This window comes from Canis lupus, chromosome 13 (assembly GCF_048164855.1).
Source record: "Canis lupus baileyi chromosome 13, mCanLup2.hap1, whole genome shotgun sequence".
Taxonomy (NCBI): Eukaryota; Metazoa; Chordata; class Mammalia; order Carnivora; family Canidae; genus Canis; species Canis lupus.
In genome coordinates, this window is record NC_132850.1 from 4,236,518 (window position 1) to 4,255,833 (window position 19,316).

Below are 19,316 nucleotides of genomic sequence, written 5' to 3' on the forward strand. Positions count from 1 at the left end.
AAAAGTATAGTGGTTAAGAGCATGGTCTTAAGAGAAGTCAGGGAGTTTAGGGGTTTGAATAACAGTACTCATTGGCACTGTGACTATGAGCGTTATCGAACTTTCTGAGCCTCAGCTTCCTTATCGGTATGATGGAAACAACAGTACAAAATCCAAAGGGCCTAAGTCAGAATAAAGGGGAAATACATTCGACCCTTGAACAACACAAGTTTGAACTGTGCAGATCCATTTACATATGAATTTTGTACAATACAATATTATAAATGTATTTTCTCTTTTGATTTTTTTAAAGATTTTATTCATTTCTTTGAGAGAGAGAGAGAGAGACAGAGAGAACAAGCAGGGGGAGTGGCAGGCAGAGGGAGAAGCAGGCTCCCCACTGAGCAAGGAGCCTGAAGTGGGACTTGAACCCAGGACCCTGAGATCATGACCCAAGCCAAGGGCAGACGCTTAAGCAACTGAGCAATGCAGGTGTCCCTTCCTTTGATTTTCTGAATAACATCTTCTTTTCTCTAGCTTATTTTAAGAATACAGTATATAATACATATACAAATATGTGTTAATCAACTGTTTGTTATCAGTAAGTTTTCAGTCAACAGTACATTATTAGTAAATTTGGGGGGAGTCAAAAGTAAAATGCAGATTTTCAACTGCATTGGAGGGCTTAGCACTCCTGACCCCCATGTTGTTCAAGGGTCAACTATACATATACTACCAGACTCGGTAGTGAAAAACAGCAAGGATTCCATAAGCGTTAACTAAACTATCTTCTTCCTTACTCCCCCCAAATCTAGCCAGTCATCAAAATATATAGGCTCTACCTGCTTATCTCATGAATAGATGCCCCCTTGCTTCATCCTGATTGTCAAAAATCAGGTCTTCAGGACTTTGCCTAGATTACTGCAATAACTTCCTTGCTAGTCTCCCCTAATTATAGTAATACACCTTGTTTATTCATTCTCCTATTACCACCACAATCTTTTTCAAATGCAAATGTAATTATGATAGTCTTTTATTAAATATCATTCAGTACTCCCCCACCCCAGGGTATTCAGGGTAAAGTCCAAAGGAGGGTTTCTATAATCTGGTGCTGCGTTATCTCCTATCACTCTGCTCCAGTTTTACCTCTTGCCACACCCTTCCTAAACACACTACAGCAACCCAGGACTACCTGCATTTTCCAGAAAGAATCACGTTTTCTCTCACTTCTGAGCCTTCATGCTATCTATTCCGCTTGGTGGTTGTTCTGTCTCATATCTCCTACTTTTTAAGACTCAGCTAAAGTGTTACCTTCTATAGGAAGCTTGTCCAGTTTGGTATGCGTTTCCTTCCCAATCTGCTCCCTCTCTAGAACTCTTACTGCCTTTTAAGGCTCAGCTAGGGTACCACCTCCCCAAGAAGCATTTCCAGTTTGTGCTCCCACAACACTGTGCACTTATCTCTACCACACATTTAATATAACGGCTTAAAATCATTTATTTAATAGTTAATAGGCAACCAGACATCCTAAGGGACAGACTCTTTCTTGTCTTTGAATTTCTAGTACTATAAATGTAGTAGGTACTATAAATACAGTAGGCTAGTAAGGGTCTATTGCCCTCTCTTTCCTCAAGTCTGGCTGTCTCCTCTCCCTGACAAATCTGGGGAGATTTTTTTTCCTTTCTTTCTTTTTTTCCTCTTTGCCTGTCTGCAGGATCTTACAAATATCCCCATCTGTCAAATGCATGCTACCTTCTTGGGCACAACACACACTGATATAGAGATCTTCAAACCAAGTACCATAAAGAAAATAGCCTTGGCTTACTAGATTATATAATATAATAATTCTATGGGATCTATGAAGATACCGATCCCCATGTTAAAATGAAGAAACTCACAGAAGTTAAAAAGCCTGCCAGATATGGAACAACCACTGAGTGGAGAACCTAGGCTACAGGCACAAATTTTCTGAATCCTGGACTGAGGCTCTTCCCACCACTCCACATGTCTTAGTTTTAAGCAATTAAGTGACTATGTGGTTCATCACAGCATCTAGCCCTGACTACTTGCTGAGCATAGTGCTGTGGGTTCAAGGCCTCTTCATGGTGTCTTTAGTTACATTTTTAGCAGCTTTTAATTTCCCTGCTTTCAATTTCCTCCTTGGAGGCCAATATTTTTCATAGGCTAAATGACACATATTTGGAAGGCAAATGTTTAAAGTAAGGCTTTTCCACAAGAATTTAGAATGCCGGAGTAGAAAACTGTAACTCTGCTTGAACTTGTTCTTTGTCATTTCTGATCGACAATAACCAAGAACCAAGGGTAAGCCTTCATAAATGTATGTACAGATTCCTAACTATTTAAGCATTCATCATAAACCTTTCAGAAAGAGAGGCAGTCCTAACTACAGAAGTCTAAGGAAAAAACAAGGATTTAGGAGGCCACACTTTGAGTCTCAACTCTGCCATGTATTCACTGTTATTAACTCAGGACCTTTAAAAAGCCTCTCCTTCTAGCACACAGAGGTGGAAGGATCAAAGGAGATGAGTTACTCTGGGTGCCTTAACATGCAGTTCAAATGTAAAATGTTATCACTGCCTGTGATGTGCTAGAAGACAGGCTCCAAGAGGATGGAAATTTATCCATTCTTCTCCCCACATCCAGCCCCACCAATTCACAGCACCTAGAACAAGCTGGCACACAGAAGATGCTCATAAAATCAAAGTGCTTACCATTATACTTAGCAGCTACTGAAGACATAGAAGACACATGGCCCCTGCCCTCCAAAAATTTTCATTCTTATTGGAAGGCCAACACAAATGAAAATGTCAATGGAGTAAAAACACCAATGACTACATTTTTTAAAAGTTCTGTTAGAGATTTGGAAGAGAACTTTTCCTAATTCCACTTAGATTAGGAAAAGTTATAGTATCAGCCTATATCCTGGAGTCTTTCCTTTGAAGAATGTTGTATGGTTCTGAATGATACAATATAAATGACTATATGCTCTGAGGGTTGAGAAGAAATCAGTTGAGACAGTCTGGTTTTAGGAGGAACGTGGGCATCTTGATGGGAAAGTAAAGAAAAAAGGGAAGATACTCCAGAGCAATCAGAAGCAAGGAGGAGAGAATAAGGAGGCTACGTACATAAACTGTAAATTAATCTGCAGAGAGCATCGAGTATCATGAAAATAAGGTTGGATAAGCAAGCCAGACTAGGTTATTAAAGGCACGGAAGGCCAGGCAGTATTAGAATCTGATGTTATGATAAATGTGAAGCCGTTTAAGCATTCTGAGTAAACGAATTATATGATGAAAGCAAAATTTTTACAGGTACTATCTGATAAACAGAACATGAAGTAGGAAGCTATTAGGGTCTAAGGTTGAAATGCTGCTGTTCAGCTGTAAAATAAGAGGGCTGCTGAAAAAATATTTTTTATATTTCAAAGGAAAAAAAATCCACAACATTTAGTGTCCAGCCAGATGAAGAAACCAAAGGAAAAGAATCAATTAACCTACAAATAATCAGTTTTAAGTAAGTGACCAGCACCTGAATTAAGTAGGAATATAAAAGAATGGTAAAATAATTTTCCTGTCCCAGGGGAATCTAGTAGGAAAAACAAAGCTACTTTTCATCGAATCACTGGCTCTCAGGATTAAGAGGATTCTAGAAATCACCTTGTAAAAACACCATCTGATGCCAGAACAATCTTTTCAACATTCTCAGCAATTAGTCAGGTAACCGCTGTTCAAACACCTTCAGTGTAGAGAATCAGAGACTTCTGGAGGCAGCCCATTCCATTCAGACAGCTCTAAGTATTTAAAAGTTCTTCCTTATATGGAGGCAAAATCTGCTTCCCTGCAACTTCCACCCACTGATCCTGGTACTGCCCTTGAAGGTCATACAAAACAAGTGTGCATTAAACACAGAACAAGTACTAACTGTGTGGTACTGACTATTGAGTACTGTGGCACTCAGAGAAGGGAGTCAAAGATGACTCGAAATGCAAACCCAGGGGCGTTACAGAATGATGACACTATAGGCAGAAACAGGTTTCTGGCACGTATTAAGACAAGAAGATGAGGTCAGTTTTGGATAAGCAGAGTCTGAAGAGGAGATGAAACTTCTAAGTGTAAGTATTCAGAAATAAAGCTTGGGGAAAGAGCAAGGCTGGAGCTCAATGTCTGCAAGTTATTGGCAAAGAAATATATCAAGTCATAAGAATGGATAGGCTTCTTGGAGGGATATCACACAGAGCAAAAAAAAAAAAAAAAACAAAAAACTATGAGGTTGATTCCCCAGCAATTTTTTTGTGGTCTGAAACCAAGAAAAATCAAGAAATGGTTAGTGATTCCTGCCAAAGTTGCATCAAAGTCTCATCATTCTAACAATTCATACAATCCAATTCCTTCTGCTTATTCAAGGAAGTTGTTCAGAAGTAAATGGAACCAGGTTACTCCTGCAGTTCTTGTCTCATCTCACCAGGCACTGAAGCCAGGAGTATGAGTGTCTACTTGAGTTGGAAGTTGCTATGCTTAAAATGTCTTCTACTTTGTCTGGTAGTTTTTCCTCTAAGTCATACACTTAACTAAAACTGAAAAGCAGCTATACAAGTCAGCTCATACACTATGATAGTGAAACTATGATAGCCCAACTGGTCTGCTTCAGAATACTTTATTTGGCCTTGACTTTGTAATTCAGTTCCTGAGATGTTATCCTAAGAAAATAATAAAATGTGGGAAAAGTTATAGGCAGAGGTTCACTGCAATGTTAACTTAGACTTCTTCTGGGGCTCCTGGGTGGCTCAGTTAAGCGTCCGACTCCTGATTTCAGCTGAGGTCTTGAGTTCAAGCCCTGTGTTGTTGGGCTCCATGCTGGGTGTGGAGCCTACTTTATTTATTTTTTAAAATATTTTATTTATTTACTTATTTGAGAACACACACTGGACGAGGGGCAGAGGGAAAGGGAGAGAGAATCTTAAGCAGACTCTGCTGAGCGTGGAACCCAACATAGGGCTCCATCTCATTAGCTAGAGATCATGACCTGAGCTGAAATCAAGAGTCAGATAGATGCCCAACTGACTGAGCCACGCAGGTGCCCAGTGGAGCCTACTTAACAAACAACAAAACAAACTTAGACATCTACGTATAGGGGAATAGCTAAATGCACCATGGAAAAAGACTCGAAGAGAACATAAAATTTACAGTATTTGTCACATGGGGTTTTGGACAATTGACCCATTTTCCAAATTTTCTTTCTTTTTTTTTTTTTCCCAAATTTTCTTTAACATAGATAGTTTCTTTCTAATGAAACAAAACAAAAAACAGCTTGACCTGGATCTCTCTCCTAAGGCACCACTAAGTTATAAGGCATTGGTTAGTTCTACTCCTAACAATATAGAATTAGAGCCAAGTTCTCATCACGAGGCTCTAATATGCCACAAAACAAAACCTAGGCATGCTAACAGGAGACACGAATTGGCTGTTTTAACCCAGAAACCAAAGAATAGATACCACTTTGCCTCAGTAAAGATGTCATCTAAATCTAACCCAAATCAGGAGCCACTGTTCTTCCCCACGCATTTGGTTTCACTGAGGGAACCAATGACATTTAGTGTCTGAGTCACTGCCATCTGAGGTTTAGATTAAAAGAGAAAGGCCTATCTTGTAGAGAGAATCCAATCCAGTATCAGCACTTGTCTCCAGTTCTGTCTCCTATCTGAAATTCCAGGAGTGAGTAAAGCTAGTTAGGGTTTGTAAACTGAAGTCAGACTCAGGAACTAGCTGTTTCGATGGTCAGGGCAAGTAAACAACTTTGCGTGACCATGAGTTCTCCTCTCATATTTAAGGAATGTTATGAAGATTAACTGGATAAAAGCAGGCACCTTTTACATTGTATAAGGAAAAAGTGCACTGGCTGATTTCAGCTGGGTAGCTGCATAAAGATAGATCCAAGGATGCTGGTTGTCCCTATCCATGATTCAGCTACAGCTAGAGATATGAAAAGATATGTGACTGTGGGTCTATAATTAAACTTAAGTATAGGAATTTTAAATGATCTCTGCAGGAAAAAACCAAAAAACAAAACAAAACAAAATAAACAAAATCCAAAAAAACCCAAGAACAAACAAAACAAAACAAAACAAAAAAAACAAGCTCACTCCTTCCATGAAACCTCTCAACTATATTTTCCAGTCAAATGGAAAAGTTTAACACTACAGGTCTGGTAATACAGGCAAACAAAGCTTTATAATAGCTAAGAAATATTTTGAGAGTTCGGATTCTCTTTATTAAGTTTACATAATGGTATATCAAAAAAAAATAATTCCATGGTGAATGTTGTAGTTGCATTAATTTGAAGACGATTCAACTCTAACAACTTGATAAAAATGAACACTGAGTACCAACATCATAAACTATAAGCAATTTGAAATAAATGGTAACTCCTATTCATTAAACCAAGCTGTCTAAATGCAGGCAACCTGAACATAATAGGAATTTCTATATCCCCAGTATAAGGGATATATATCTGCTGACTTGCACTGTTAACTAACCCAAAGCTTTCTTGTAGTGAGTGCCTATCAGAGGCATTTCTCTATCAAGATCACATCCTCTGAGGAAAACCAAAAAGGCAAGTCCTTCAAGTACCACCCAGAAGTTCCTTGAATAAACGATCATTCATGATGCCTCAATAAAAAATGATTCACTCACTACAGGATACCCAGTGCTTATCATGTGCATACCGTGTGCTAAGCATGTCCATGAAGCCTCCCCTAAAAAATTTCTTTGGAGAGAGAAGACACTGCACAATCATAGTTACAATACTTTCTAATGCAGTGGTTCTTAATCAGAGGCAATTCTGCCCTCCAGGAGACACACTGGGCAATGTCTGGAGACATTTTTGGTAGGTACAACTGAGCGAGTACTACTGACATCTGATGGGTAAGAGGCCAGAGATACTGCTATAATCCTACAATGTACAGGTAGGACAACGCTACAGTGAAGAATCATCCAGCCTAAATGTTAGTTGTGCCAAGGTTAAGAAACCGTGTTCTAGTATAATACGGAACAAAAGGGAAGTGCATGAGGTATAAATAAAATGCTAATGTAATAGTTTAAGACTGTCTAAATTAGAATGTCACTCTGCATCATCTAATGAAAATTAAGGTTAAGAGTCCGATTGTGGAGAGTTTTGTAAACTGGACAATGGAGTTTAGACTTGATTCTTTGGGAATACGAAGCCAGATTAGGATAAGAAGACAAAAATGGTTCTCTTTAAAAGATTAGCCTGGTTATGGTAGAGAAAGTGAAGTTTAAGTATGAAAGCCAGGTTAATAGAAAGTAAAAAAAAAAAAAAAAGGACTGGGTAAGATATGGCTTGAGGATCCTCCAATTTCATATCTCAGGATTAAATTTCCAACCTGAGGGTCCAACCTCCAATAACACTTTGCATTTGCTCACTTAAGTAAAATGCATCTTTGACTCACAATTCTTCAGAGAAAACTGAAAGGAGAAAGTCCCTTTTTGAAGGCTTAGTTCCTGGTTAAAAAAAATAATTGCAACTAAACATATGTATGTATAATGAAGAAAAGGGGGTGAGAAAAAAAATCACTCCTCAAATCGGAAACAAAGCATTTTACAAATTAACAGCTAACCTTCCGGACACCTGGGTGGCTCAGCCAGCGGTTGAGCATCTGCCTTTGGCTCAGGGCGTGATCCTGGAGTCCCGGGATCAAGTCCCACATTGAGCTTCCTGCATGGAGCCTGCTTCTCCCTCTGCCCCAGCCCTCTCATGAATAAATAAATACTTAAAACACACACACACACACACACACACACACACACAGCTAACCTTCTCAGAGCAAAAATACACTCACTGAAATTTAACAGTACCACCAGTTTTGGTTTGCATGACAGGCTGTACTTGACAAAGTACTTTCACCGCTACCGTTTTATTAAAACTATTCTCAGACATAAATTATGTCCACCTGATTGATGAAGTATCTCTTGAGAAGAAAAAAGGTGGGAAATTTCACAGAAATGTCTTTTTCTTTTTTTAAAGATTTTATTTATTTATTCATGAGAGAGACAGACAGAGAGAGAGAGAGAGAGGCAGAGACATAGGCAGAGGGAGAAGCAGGCTCCATGCAGGGAGCCCGAGGTGGGACTCGATCCAGGGACTCTGGGATCACGCCCTGAGCCAAAGGCAGATGCTCAACCGCTGAGCCACCCAGGCGTCCCCAGAAATTTCTTTGAGCTAGACCAACACAACTCAAACAATAAGCAAACTGCCAAACACAGAATAAAATCCAAACACATTCAAACAAGGTATCAAAAGCCCTTCCCAAGTTGGCAGCCATCTATCATTTTTTCTGGTCTTAACTTCTGCTGCAAACTCCAGGCAAACTCTAATAATACTCCAGGTACTTCACAGAATATAAGCCCTTTCTGGCCTCCACACCTTTGCTCGTGCTGTTTCCTCTAGCTGGGATACCTTACCAGACATCTTCACCTGGGTGTGCTGCAAACACCTCATATTAAATATGCCCCAAATTCATTTTCTTTCCATGCCACCTCCCCAACTTACCCCTCTCCTCTCACATTACCTACCTTAGTGAATGCTACCATCCAGTTCCCTAAGCCAGAAAACCAGGCATTCATCCTAGAGTATTCCTATTTCTTCATTTCCACAAATAATTAGCCTCCCAATTCTATGGATTCCATCTTTTTTTTTTTTTTTTATTCCATCTTTTAAATACTGTTCAAATCTGATCCCTCCTCTCCTCCCCACTATCATGGTCTTAGTTCAAGCCACGACTGCGGCAAAAGCTTCCCAACCCTGGTCCACTTCACCATCACATCGCTTCTCAATGGACAAACTGAAGGTTCTAACACATACATCTGACCACATCATGTTCCTACATAAAACCCTTCAAAGCACCCTCATAGCGTTCGGCATAAGAGCCGCATTACTCAGCATGATTTACAAGGGCCTTCATATTTGGCCCACCACTTGCCACTTCCTCCACTTCTCCACGCATTACTGGAATTTCAGTCACATGCTGAGCTAGCCATGGGCTTCCCCACCACCAGGTCCCCAGGCCCTTGCACTCTTTGCCTGTAAATACCTTTTCCAGATTCACCGTATGGTTAAGTCAGTCCTGCAAGACTTATCCTCCATTTCCTCCTCAAAGCTTAGACACCTGGCTCAGGTGCTCCTCCTCTCTTCTCACACAGCGCGGGGCTCATACAGGGCATTATGACAGGGTTAGCTGTCCCTGATTCACTTGTCTACCCGCAACACCCCCCCCCCCCACGGTAACAATTGTATTCCTTGCCACCAGGGCCAAGTGCCTCATTCAATATGTGCCTCAAACATATGAAGGGCGCTGGGAACGAGTGGGTGAATGAGAAAATAATGTGCTGAGCTGTCCCGTTTTTCACTTGAACAAGGAACCCTACAAAGAGCTTCCCTACTAAGTTCTAATACTAACCTCTGCCTTAAAAGCTTCTCCTCTTCTCATCAAGCTTATTGTTATTTATCCTTCAAAATCCATCTTAAATTCTGCTCCGCAGAAGGGATTTTCCTGAGGCTCCCCCCACCCCACCCCCGCCCCCCGTCATATATTTCCATAGTACCCTGTTCTTCCGAACACTCATCACATTTATCATTACTTCTCAAACGGCCCTGCAACAACTGTTAGCTCCATGGGGGCAGGGGCTGGCCTGTTTGGTTTCAAAACTGCATTCCCTGGGTATGGCGGCGCCTGACGGAATAAACAGAATTTGTTACACTGAATTTAATCCTGCGGGGGGTAAGCAGAGATCTCCGCTTAAAAGACGAGGAAAAAAATGAGGCTCAAGGAAGCTAAATAATGCATCTAGGGCTACAGGTACTTAGCAGTGGGGCCAGCCCAAACCTGAGCCAGCGGATTTCAGGTCTAGAAGCACGCAGCAACACCTTCCAAAAAGTTAACTAAGCCTTTCCGAACTGGAGCGACAGACCTGGAGGAAGGAGAGGCTACCTGGCTGCAAATACAAAGACCTGTCCCACTCTCTTTTGAAAAACTCCCCAGGGATCCCAAACAGGTTGCAGTAAACAGAAAACAAAACAAACACCACCACCACCACCCTCAAACCACGCAGCGGGAGGTCTTTAACCTGCAGCTGCCAGCGAGACGACACCGACCGGAAGACCACTCAGAGGTGGAGAGAGAGGTTTCTGGGAAATAGTCGTGGGGAGGATCTGGAACTAATGATCTAAGGAATTGAGGTCTGGATTCCAACTGTGTCCCTACTCGCTGTTAAGATCCCAGACCAGCTTCTACGCTCCGGGGGATCAATTTACCCCTCCGTGCAATGGGGATGAGATGGGGGGGGGGGGGGACAGGGAAGACTCTAAGGTATCGCGGGTTCCTCAGGAATGCCTACGTCTGGGCACGTTAGGAATCGGGCCCCGCCGAGGCTGACAGGATTTCACAGCGGAGGAGCCTCCCCAGAAGAGCCCGGCTCAGTTGGTCACCCTGGCCCCACCTCAAGAGACCGCGCCCAGGATCCCGGGTCGGCCCGAGGGCCTCCTCTCCGGCCCCTTCAGTAGGGCCCACCACACGCGCACAGGCCGGACGGGCCGTCAACAAAGCCACGGGCCGGTGGGCCGCGGAGCGGACCCCAGTCCCCACCCGGCCGCGTCCCCTCACCTCAGAGTTCCGCCTCACCTCCCGACTGCGAGCAGCCGCTCTCCACTTCCGGCAAGAACCGCCCAGCAATCTTCGCGCGACCCACTTCCGGGCCCTCACTGGGCGCGGCGCCCCCACCGGAAACGGCCGGCCGCCGAGACGCCGAGGTGGAGGAGAGACCCGGGAGGAAGTCTGGCCGCCCCGCTCGCGGCTCCGCCCCCTATTCTCCACGCCCGGAAGGGAGAATCCTCGCCCGCCCGGGGGCCCTTGGCGGAGAGCCCCGCCCCCAGGGCGCGAGCGGCCGGGGAGCGCGCTCCAGGATAGGCCACGCCTCTCCGCCGCCTGGCGGGGCCCAGTCGCCCGGGCCAATGAAGGGCCGGAGTCGCCGGCGAGGCTCCACCTCCGCGGAGGGAGGACAGGTGAGTGGCTAATTAGCGCTCCTATCGCTGTGGTCGCGGTGGCCGTGGCCGTGGCCGAGGCCGGTGCCTTCGCCCAGCCGACTGGAAGGGGTATTGGAGGGACGAGGAGGCCGATTCCCGGGGGGCGGGGATCCCGGGCAGTCGTCTACTCGCCGAGGAGATAGGGGCGCAGCTCCGCCTCGTTGGGCGTGCGTGCCTCAGTTTCCCGGTTGGGACCTGGGGCGGCCGTTGTTCCGGACCGTGTTCTGGCGGTACCTGCCGAGGCTGGCGTGGGGGCCCAGCCCTGGGTTTCCGGGCGTGGCCGCCTTCGCGCCGCGCGCCGGGCCCCCCGGGTCGGGAAGGTGGAGGCTCGCCCCACTTCCTGTTTGTTCCGTGCGCGCTGTGACCATAGATGGTCAGGTCTGGGGCCGCTCGGAAGCCTCCGCCCCGCGGTTTCGGAGCCCTTCCTCGCCGCGCGCTGGGTGTGGTCCCCGAGAATAAGATGAGCGGAATTAGAGAAGATCCCGCTCCACCTCCACTCCGCTAAAACCCAGTTTGTGGGGCCTCCTCGCCGAGGCGGGGGGCTGGGGTGGCGCGGGGAGGGGGGGGTGCCCTGCCGCCTGGCACTCAGTCCGGCCCGCGGGGGAGAGAGACTTCGCTTCCGTGCCGCCGGGGCCTCGGATCAGAGCTTTGTTCCCTCAAGGCTCACACTTTCCAACCGGCGATTAGCCTCCCACAAAGATTTATTTCCAGAAAAAAAATTGGCGAGTGCCAGTGTTCCCACTCCTTCAGCTGAGCTTCTATGACAGCTCCAAGCTTCGCGTTGAATGCAGGCGTTACGTGCCAAAGTCACTCGTTCAACAAATACGGTTCTTATAATGACAGCTACCATTTACTGCGTGTTGACAACGTGCCAGGCCTGTGCTGACGCTTCAAGAACATGTTCATGTGATCCTTAATAGGAACTCTCTGTGGTAGGTACCAGTGGGGCCTCCAGTTTTCAAACGAGGAAGCTGAATTACTTGCCAGAGTTACAGAGCAACTTGGGACTTTGAAGGGAACACACCTGCCTGATGAAACCCCATGAATTTAACCCCTGCCGTAGGCCATACCAAAATAACGTTTGCTACACTTTGCGCACAGTGATGCCTCTGGATGGGGAGACATCCTGGGTTCCATTCCTGCCTTGGGCACTTTACTGGGGGTTAGACTGGCCAGGTTACCTGACTTGGCTGAACCTGGGCCACTTTTTAATTTTATGGCTTTCGTGTTAAAAGAAAAATGACCGCAATAAAATATGGTACAAAAAAATGTATATTTTAAATATTTACATTTAACAAAAACTCTATGTCTCTCACACACATGTGCAGCACAAAAACTTTAACTTCGCTCACACATAACATCAAATGGTTATATTTGAGTGCTTCATGTATGTGAAGCCTATGGCAAAGTGTCCTTCTTGACCCTCACTGTAATCAGTTATACATTTAGTCCTAAGTATCTTTTTGAATTTAGAGACAAGGGGGAATCTCTGGGTGGCTCAGCGGTTGAACACCTGCCTTCAGCCCAGGGTGTGATCCTGGCGTTCTGGGATCGAGTCCCACATCAGACTCCCTGCATGGAGCCTGCTTCTCCCTCTGCCTGTGTCTCTGCTTCTCTCTCTCTCTCTGTGTGTCTCATGAATAAATAAATAAAATCTTTAAAAAAAAGAATTTAGAGACAGGAAGTGCCTAGACATGTATCCCAGAGAAAGGGGAAAGAGAGGAGGAAATAGGAAAGAGAAGAAAGAAAGGAAGAAAATAGGGATAAGACTTGTGGAGTTAGGGGATCCCTGGGTGGCTCAGCAGTTTAATGCCTGCCTTTGGCCCAGGGCGTGATCCTGGAGACCTGGGATCGAGTCCCACATCAGGCTCCCTGCAGGGAGCCTGCTTCTCCCTCTGCCTGTGTCTCTGCCCGTCTCTTTCTGTGTCTTTCATGAATAAATAAATAAAATCTTTAAAAAAAAATAACTTGTGGGGTTGGACTGAGAAACAGAAGCAGTAACCTATATGAAACCACATTGTAAAGTGCTTCTTTATAGAGTGCACATATGAGTAAGTCACAGTCCCCACCCCTAAGGAACTTCTGATCTCTTAAGGAATCTAACTCCAGTGGGAGGCAGTTTAAGAGCCTTTTACTTATTCATTTTTATTTTTCATTCATTTATTTATACACTGAGAAAAAAATACTGAGTTCTTCCTCTGTGCTAGGCCCCATTCTACTTTGTACAAATAGTATATGAGTGGACAAGTCAAACTCTGTCACTGTCCTCATGGAGCTTACAATCTGTCATGGAAACAGGTGTTGCCATCTGGGGCAGTCATTGGAACTCTGACTCTTGGCTTCCACCCTTTTCCTCTGATCTTGCCCAGTTTCTCATCCGTGGTGGGCTCTCATCAGACACATGCCCAATGAGTACCTTGAATTCAGAATAGTCATTTCCTGGGCTGTGATGGGTAGGGAGAACTTTGAAAGGCAAACATGAGTGAACAGTAGTGGAGGTACAATCTGACTAACTGCGGTGAGAGGATCCTATAGGAGAAGAATAGGAGATAAGGCTGAAGAGAAAGAGGTTGAGTAAGCAGTGCCAGACAAGAGACGTAAAACCTTAATGTGAAATCAAGGAGGAGCTGGTCAGATTACATTTTAGAAATATAACTCTAACTGCAGGGTAGAGCATGGGCTTGAGTGGGGTTGGGGGGAAAGAGGCAGGGGTTTCTCTTAGAAAACGGGTACAGAGGTAGCAAGGGTCTGAATCAAGTCTATAACATGAGGATGCAGCAGAGATGCCATTGTTATAAAGAGGAAGATGACAGGAGAAAGACAAATGGCAGAGGGATGATCTGAATATGATCTTTCAGATTAGATCTAGTTCCCCAATTATACACTCCCACTGAATACTACTTTTCCCTTTGTGGCAGGTATCACAGTCCTAATTAAATAATCATCTGTACACTTGTCTTAATGTTTTCTTTCCCTGTAAGTAACTTGAGGTTAGAGTCTTTGCCTCCCTGGCACAAAATTGATTCTCAGTAGATATTTAGGGGAAAATGTGACGAAATGAAAAGAGTAAGAGGGGCCAAGATGGCTCTGAGACTTGGAGCATGGGTCTGTGGAAGGTGGCAAGAAGACGGGGTCAGGGTTTGAGGATTTTGCACCTTGGACTTCAGAATCCAGCTCGGGAAGAGAAAGGAGTGCAGTGAATCATTTTGCAACCAGAATCGCCAACAGAGAGTTGATTGATTCTCACACAATTCCCTTCTTGTATTTTGCCACTTTTGTATTTTGCCTAGATTTCGGCACATTCTAAACCTGCAGAATCGCTTTGTCTCTGAGGGTGCCACCCAAAATTCTTCCTTATCTCTCTGAGTTTCAGACACAGAAGTCTGGCGATTCATCTGGAGCGTTTCCCAGCCTGGCTCAGAGGATCGCCTGTATCTGTGCAGCCTGGCTCAAAGCCTGTCTGCATTTGAGCAGATCCTGTATCCCCCTGCCAGAAGGGGCTGATGACACAACAATCTCTGTGAGCCCATATTTCTTCCTCTCCTACAGTAGGGCCGCAGGCTCCAGCCTGATCTAGGGTCTCAGTCCAAAAATTACAAGTCAGCAAAGGAAATATTGGCAATATAACATAGTGGTTCACATCTGGTTTTGATGTCACTTGGACCTGAACTTGAGTCCCATTCTGCCACTTACTGTGTGATCGGAGTCAAGTCAGTTAACCTCAAAGAAGGATATTAACACCCGTCTTGAAGATGCATATCCCATATGAAGGAGAGAATTTGTAAAACAGGTCATACAATTGAGTAGTGACAATTATTATTCAATACATAGAGTCTATTGTCTTTGTTACTGGTGAAGGCCACCAGAAAGCAAAATAAGGTCTGAAGTGTCATCATATTGGATGGTTCTACCAAGCCACTGCTGCTACTGCCCACAGTGTTTGCTTCTTTACGTTGTTACCTTTTGATTCAAAGTCTGGGTCTGTGCCCTTCGGTGCAAGTAAGACTAGATAGAGCATATTTTTCCCAAGAAGAATGGAGGTAGGCAGTTTTCCTGGCTCAGTAAAATCAGCTGATATCTCTGTGATTCAGTTAGACTTATCTTTAGAGTAGCAAGTTGGCTGTTGTAGTCCAAGCCATCACGTCATGTTTAAGGAAAGAGGAAGAGGAGGTACAGCATCTGAAATTGGAAAGCTGGTTTTCTGAGGATACCCAGCTTTCTGTTTCATAACCAGAACTAATGATCAACGAGTATTTCAGCCTCCTTATCCCTCAAAGGGACATTTTCAAGGTGCACATTTCACAGTATTTCTGAGGTTACCCAGAAGGGCCAAACCCCAGTTGCACACAGCAGTAACCCACTCATTAATGAACACTTTACTGGCTTTTCTCCCTACCCCAAGTCACCTATCTCAGGGAATCCAAACTAAAGAGAGTGGGATCGGCTGGATCTGCAACCCTAGGAAAATGATAGTGAGCATTGTCGGATTTGATGTAAGCTACTGTATGGTGCACTCTCTCTTTGTTTAGGATGTTACCCAAATATGTAAAGGGGTTGCAGATGCTGAGTGTCCAATAGGAATGATAGATAATAATCCATAATAATCCCTGGAATGGCTCAATATCAACATATACCCTTCTTTCTTTCTTTTTTTTTTTTTTTTAAGATTTATTTATTCATGAGAGACACAGAGAGAGGCAGGGACACAGGCAGAGGGAGAAGCAGGCTCCATGCAGGGAGCCTGATGCAGGACTCGATCCAGGGACTCTGGGATCACGCTCTGAGCCAAAGGCAGGCCCTCAACCGCTGAGCCACCCAGGCGTCCCTATACCCTTCTTTCTATGCTTACACTTCAAAAAATGAAACAAAACAAAACTCCTCACTAAAACAAAACTAAAACCCCTCTAATAACCTAAATTGTCATCACTGTACTCACCCCCCTACCCAGAAAAATAAATTGACAAAACTCTCATCAGTTACTTCATCCAAGTCCAAGATTTCCAAATAATGTCTCTACCAGTTCCATAATGATGCTTCCTCAGTATTCCTCAGCCTGGGCTGATCTTTAAAGCCAACCAACACAACATACCACATCCTGTATATGTTGCTGGTATATGTTGCTGGGGAAGGAGAAGAAAATTAGATACAGTATGTAACTATTGGTTTAGCACCTGCCTTTGGCCCAGGGCATGATCCTGGAGTCTCAGGATCGAGTCCCCGGATGGAGTCCCACATCGGGCTCCCTGCATGGATCCTGCTTCTCCCTCTGCCTGTGTCTCTGCCTCTCTCTCTGTGTGTGTCTCTCATGAATAAATAAATAAAATCTTTAAAAAACAAAAAAACAATGTGTAACTATTGAACTGACATGGCAAGGAATCTTCCTATACTAATCACAAGGCCTTAATTGATACTTTTGACTTCATGACTACATATCCATTACATATTATCTGTCTTCAACCAGCACCTCAGTTCATCAGGGTCACAGTGATTGGAAAAGAAAGAAGGCATGAAGGGAGCATGCTACTGTCTTAAAAGGATCTGATCAGGGATCCCTGGGTAGCTCAGCGGTTGAGTGACTGCCTTCGGCCCACATGCAGATGTGATGATAAAAAAAAAGGGGGGGGATCTGATCAAGAAGTGGTATGTATCACTTCCACTACATTGCATGAACTAGAATATAATTATATAGCTTGTAGTTGGGGCTGAATTTTTCTTTCTTTTTTTTTTTAAGATTTTATTTATTTGTGACACACACACACACACACACACACAGAAACAGAGACACAAGCAGAGGGAGAAGCAGGCTCCATGCAGGGAGCCAGATATGGGACTCAATCCCAGATCCCAGGATCATGCCCTGAGCCAAAGGGTAGATGGTCAACTGCTGAGGCACACAGGTGTCCCTTTCTTTCTTTTTTTTAAGTTAAACCCACTACAGGGGTTGAATTCATTACTCTGATATCAAGACCTGAGCTGCAATCAAGAGTCACATGCTTAACCAACTGAGCCACCCAAGTGCCCTAGGACTATGAGTTTTCTGTAAGTGACCAAAACTTTTCCCTTGAGGGATGGGAGATCTTACCTGTCCTGCTTGTAAAATATTACCATAACTTTCTGCGCTAAATATGGCAGGAGTAGGAGGACCTCTAAGTACTCCTTGGGTTATATCCATAATCCTGTCTTCCTATTGCATAGTGACAGTTCTCTTTTGCCTTGATAATAGGCTCATTCACCCCAGCCAACCATCATAATCCAAGATCTGCAAATAAAGTTTAACAATAGACTCTCCGAGCCCTGATTTGTAGCATTTGCCAATTTCTGTAGTGTAAATACTCCCACTGTGGCCAATTTTAAACTAACAATGTCACTGAATGTAGAGTTGAGAAAAAGGCACTGTGGTATATGGAATAATGGCTGTCCAAAGATGACCACATCCTAATCTCTGAAATCTGTGAATATACTATCTTATATGACAAAGGGATTTGCAGATGTGATGAAATTAAGGATATTCAGATAGGGAGATTATCCCGGTAGGCCCAATACAATCAACATGGAACCTTATAAGGAAAGAAGGAAGCAGGATGTCAGCATTAGAAAAAGAGATGTGAATGAAATGAATGAAAACAGTCTTAGTGATACAACCAAGGAATATAGGCAGCCTCTAGAAGCTGGAAAAGGTGTGCAATCAATTTTTCTCAGAGCTTCTGGTAGGAACACATCTGTGCTAATACCTTGATTTTAGCCTTATAAGACCCACTTCAGATTTTTGGTCTTCAGAACTATGATAAATTTGTGTTAAGCCACTAAACTTGTGGTAATTTGTTATAGCAACAGGAGGAAACTAACACATATACACGGTCAACTTCTGCAAACCTGTATGAACTGGCTCTAGAACACTATTGAATTAACATTTTGGGGGTAATCTCTTACCTAGCCAAGCCCAAATTGGCAAATGGCAGCCTTAGTTTACAATCCAGTGGAACTATTTTTATGTCCTCTGGTGGAAGCATTCCTCCCTTGGGTAATAGTACTTGTGAAGAGCCATGCTCAAAATTACAGAGACCTGAAGATCAACATTTAATAGTCAGGTAGAACAGAATTACCACTCCATGTTTACCCTTTCTTCTTGGGTTCCATCTATTTTGGTTCTAAGTAAAATGCTATTGCATGCTTGCTTACCAGTTTACAATTTACAATGCTTCCTATAGAGCTTCAATCTCACAAGGTATTGTCTCTCACTTATGGCCATGCCATGTATTGGGCACCTTTTGTGCCCAATGTTGTATCTCTACTCCAGCCACTACTGTGGCTGCCAAGTGCTTGCAGGTGTGACCTGACAATCCACAGCTTCCACTGCTTTCTCCAGGTATCTCACTTTCTGCCCCAGGGCTTCTTTCATGGAATTGACCTCATGGGATGTCCGTGGGAACTTGCACAGTTATTTAGATACATTCATCAACCTGAAAGTGCCAACTTGAGAGTGCAAAGGAGTTAACCAGCAATTGGGAGACCTTTGATCAATGAAGGACAGGAGCTGGTGAATAAATATTCCCTCTTCCCTCCCTGGTTGGACAATTATGAGACACGTTCTACAGTGCTTCAGAATATCTCTAGTAGAACCAAGCAACGACCTTCTGGATCAATCATCCTTGGCTTGGCTTTCCTGTTTTGCCTGTTTTACCCTTCCTAGTCTCTGACTTCTGTTCCTTGGGATCACCCCTGAAAATAAACTATCTGTTTGCAAGCCCTTGTCTCAGACTTCTCTTTTTTGGGGGAAATTAAATCTAAAAGATTTGGTAGTAGAAGTGACCCTAGAAGGCAGATTCTCAGCATAAGATTCTGGAACTGGATCAGGGCTCAAAGAGCACCACATTCCTGGTGATATGTGCAGTAGTGATAACCCCTAACAATGCAATAGCCTCATAATTTCTAAAAAGTTTTTAAAACTTTTATTAGTAGCATACTGTAATAAGGTGTATAAGAAAAGTGAAGCATTGACTTAAGAGACAGAGGTAACATTTGTATGGCCTGCGGTAATGGTATTATAAAAATTATGGTGTCAAAAAAAATTATGGTGTCAGCTGGCTTTAGTTAATGGCTTTTGGGATCCCTGGGTGGCGCAGCGGTTTGGCGCCTGCCTTTGGCCCAGGGCGCGATCCTGGAGACCCAGGATCGAGTCCCACGTCGGGCTCCCAGTGCATGGAGCCTGCTTCTCCCTCTGC

At 44.0% G+C, this 19,316-nt stretch overlaps 3 protein-coding genes across 31 annotated transcripts in view; 2 read left to right on the top strand and 1 right to left on the bottom strand.

Annotated features, from left to right (window-relative positions):
* CAP1 (cyclase associated actin cytoskeleton regulatory protein 1) overlaps positions 1-10,895 on the bottom strand; it is a 27,378-nt gene extending 16,483 nt beyond the window's left edge. For 2 of the 12 annotated variants that reach the window (XM_072771761.1, XM_072771756.1), the window contains exon 1: positions 10,694-10,895. The gene's annotated coding sequence lies outside the window, so the exon portion shown is untranslated. Of the gene's footprint in view, positions 1-9,106; positions 9,253-10,675 lie in introns of those variants that run through there. The other 10 variants (XM_072771759.1, XM_072771755.1, XM_072771753.1 and 7 more) reach the window with 8 other exon arrangements.
* Positions 1-18,838, top strand: part of LOC140603230 (uncharacterized) — a 22,706-nt gene extending 3,868 nt beyond the window's left edge. Inside the window, exons 2-4 of the mRNA XM_072773864.1 lie at positions 10,425-12,026; positions 17,018-17,133; positions 18,461-18,838. Coding sequence (XP_072629965.1) covers positions 10,425-11,237 — 813 coding nt within the window. The 3' untranslated portion in view covers positions 11,238-12,026; positions 17,018-17,133; positions 18,461-18,838. The remainder of the gene's footprint in view (positions 1-10,424; positions 12,027-17,017; positions 17,134-18,460) is intronic.
* Positions 10,934-19,316, top strand: part of MYCL (MYCL proto-oncogene, bHLH transcription factor) — a 100,728-nt gene continuing 92,345 nt past the window's right edge. For 16 of the 18 annotated variants that reach the window (XM_072771776.1, XM_072771770.1, XM_072771775.1 and 13 more), the window contains exon 1: positions 10,934-11,073. The gene's annotated coding sequence lies outside the window, so the exon portion shown is untranslated. The remainder of the gene's footprint in view (positions 11,074-19,316) is intronic. The other 2 variants (XM_072771774.1, XM_072771772.1) reach the window with 1 other exon arrangement.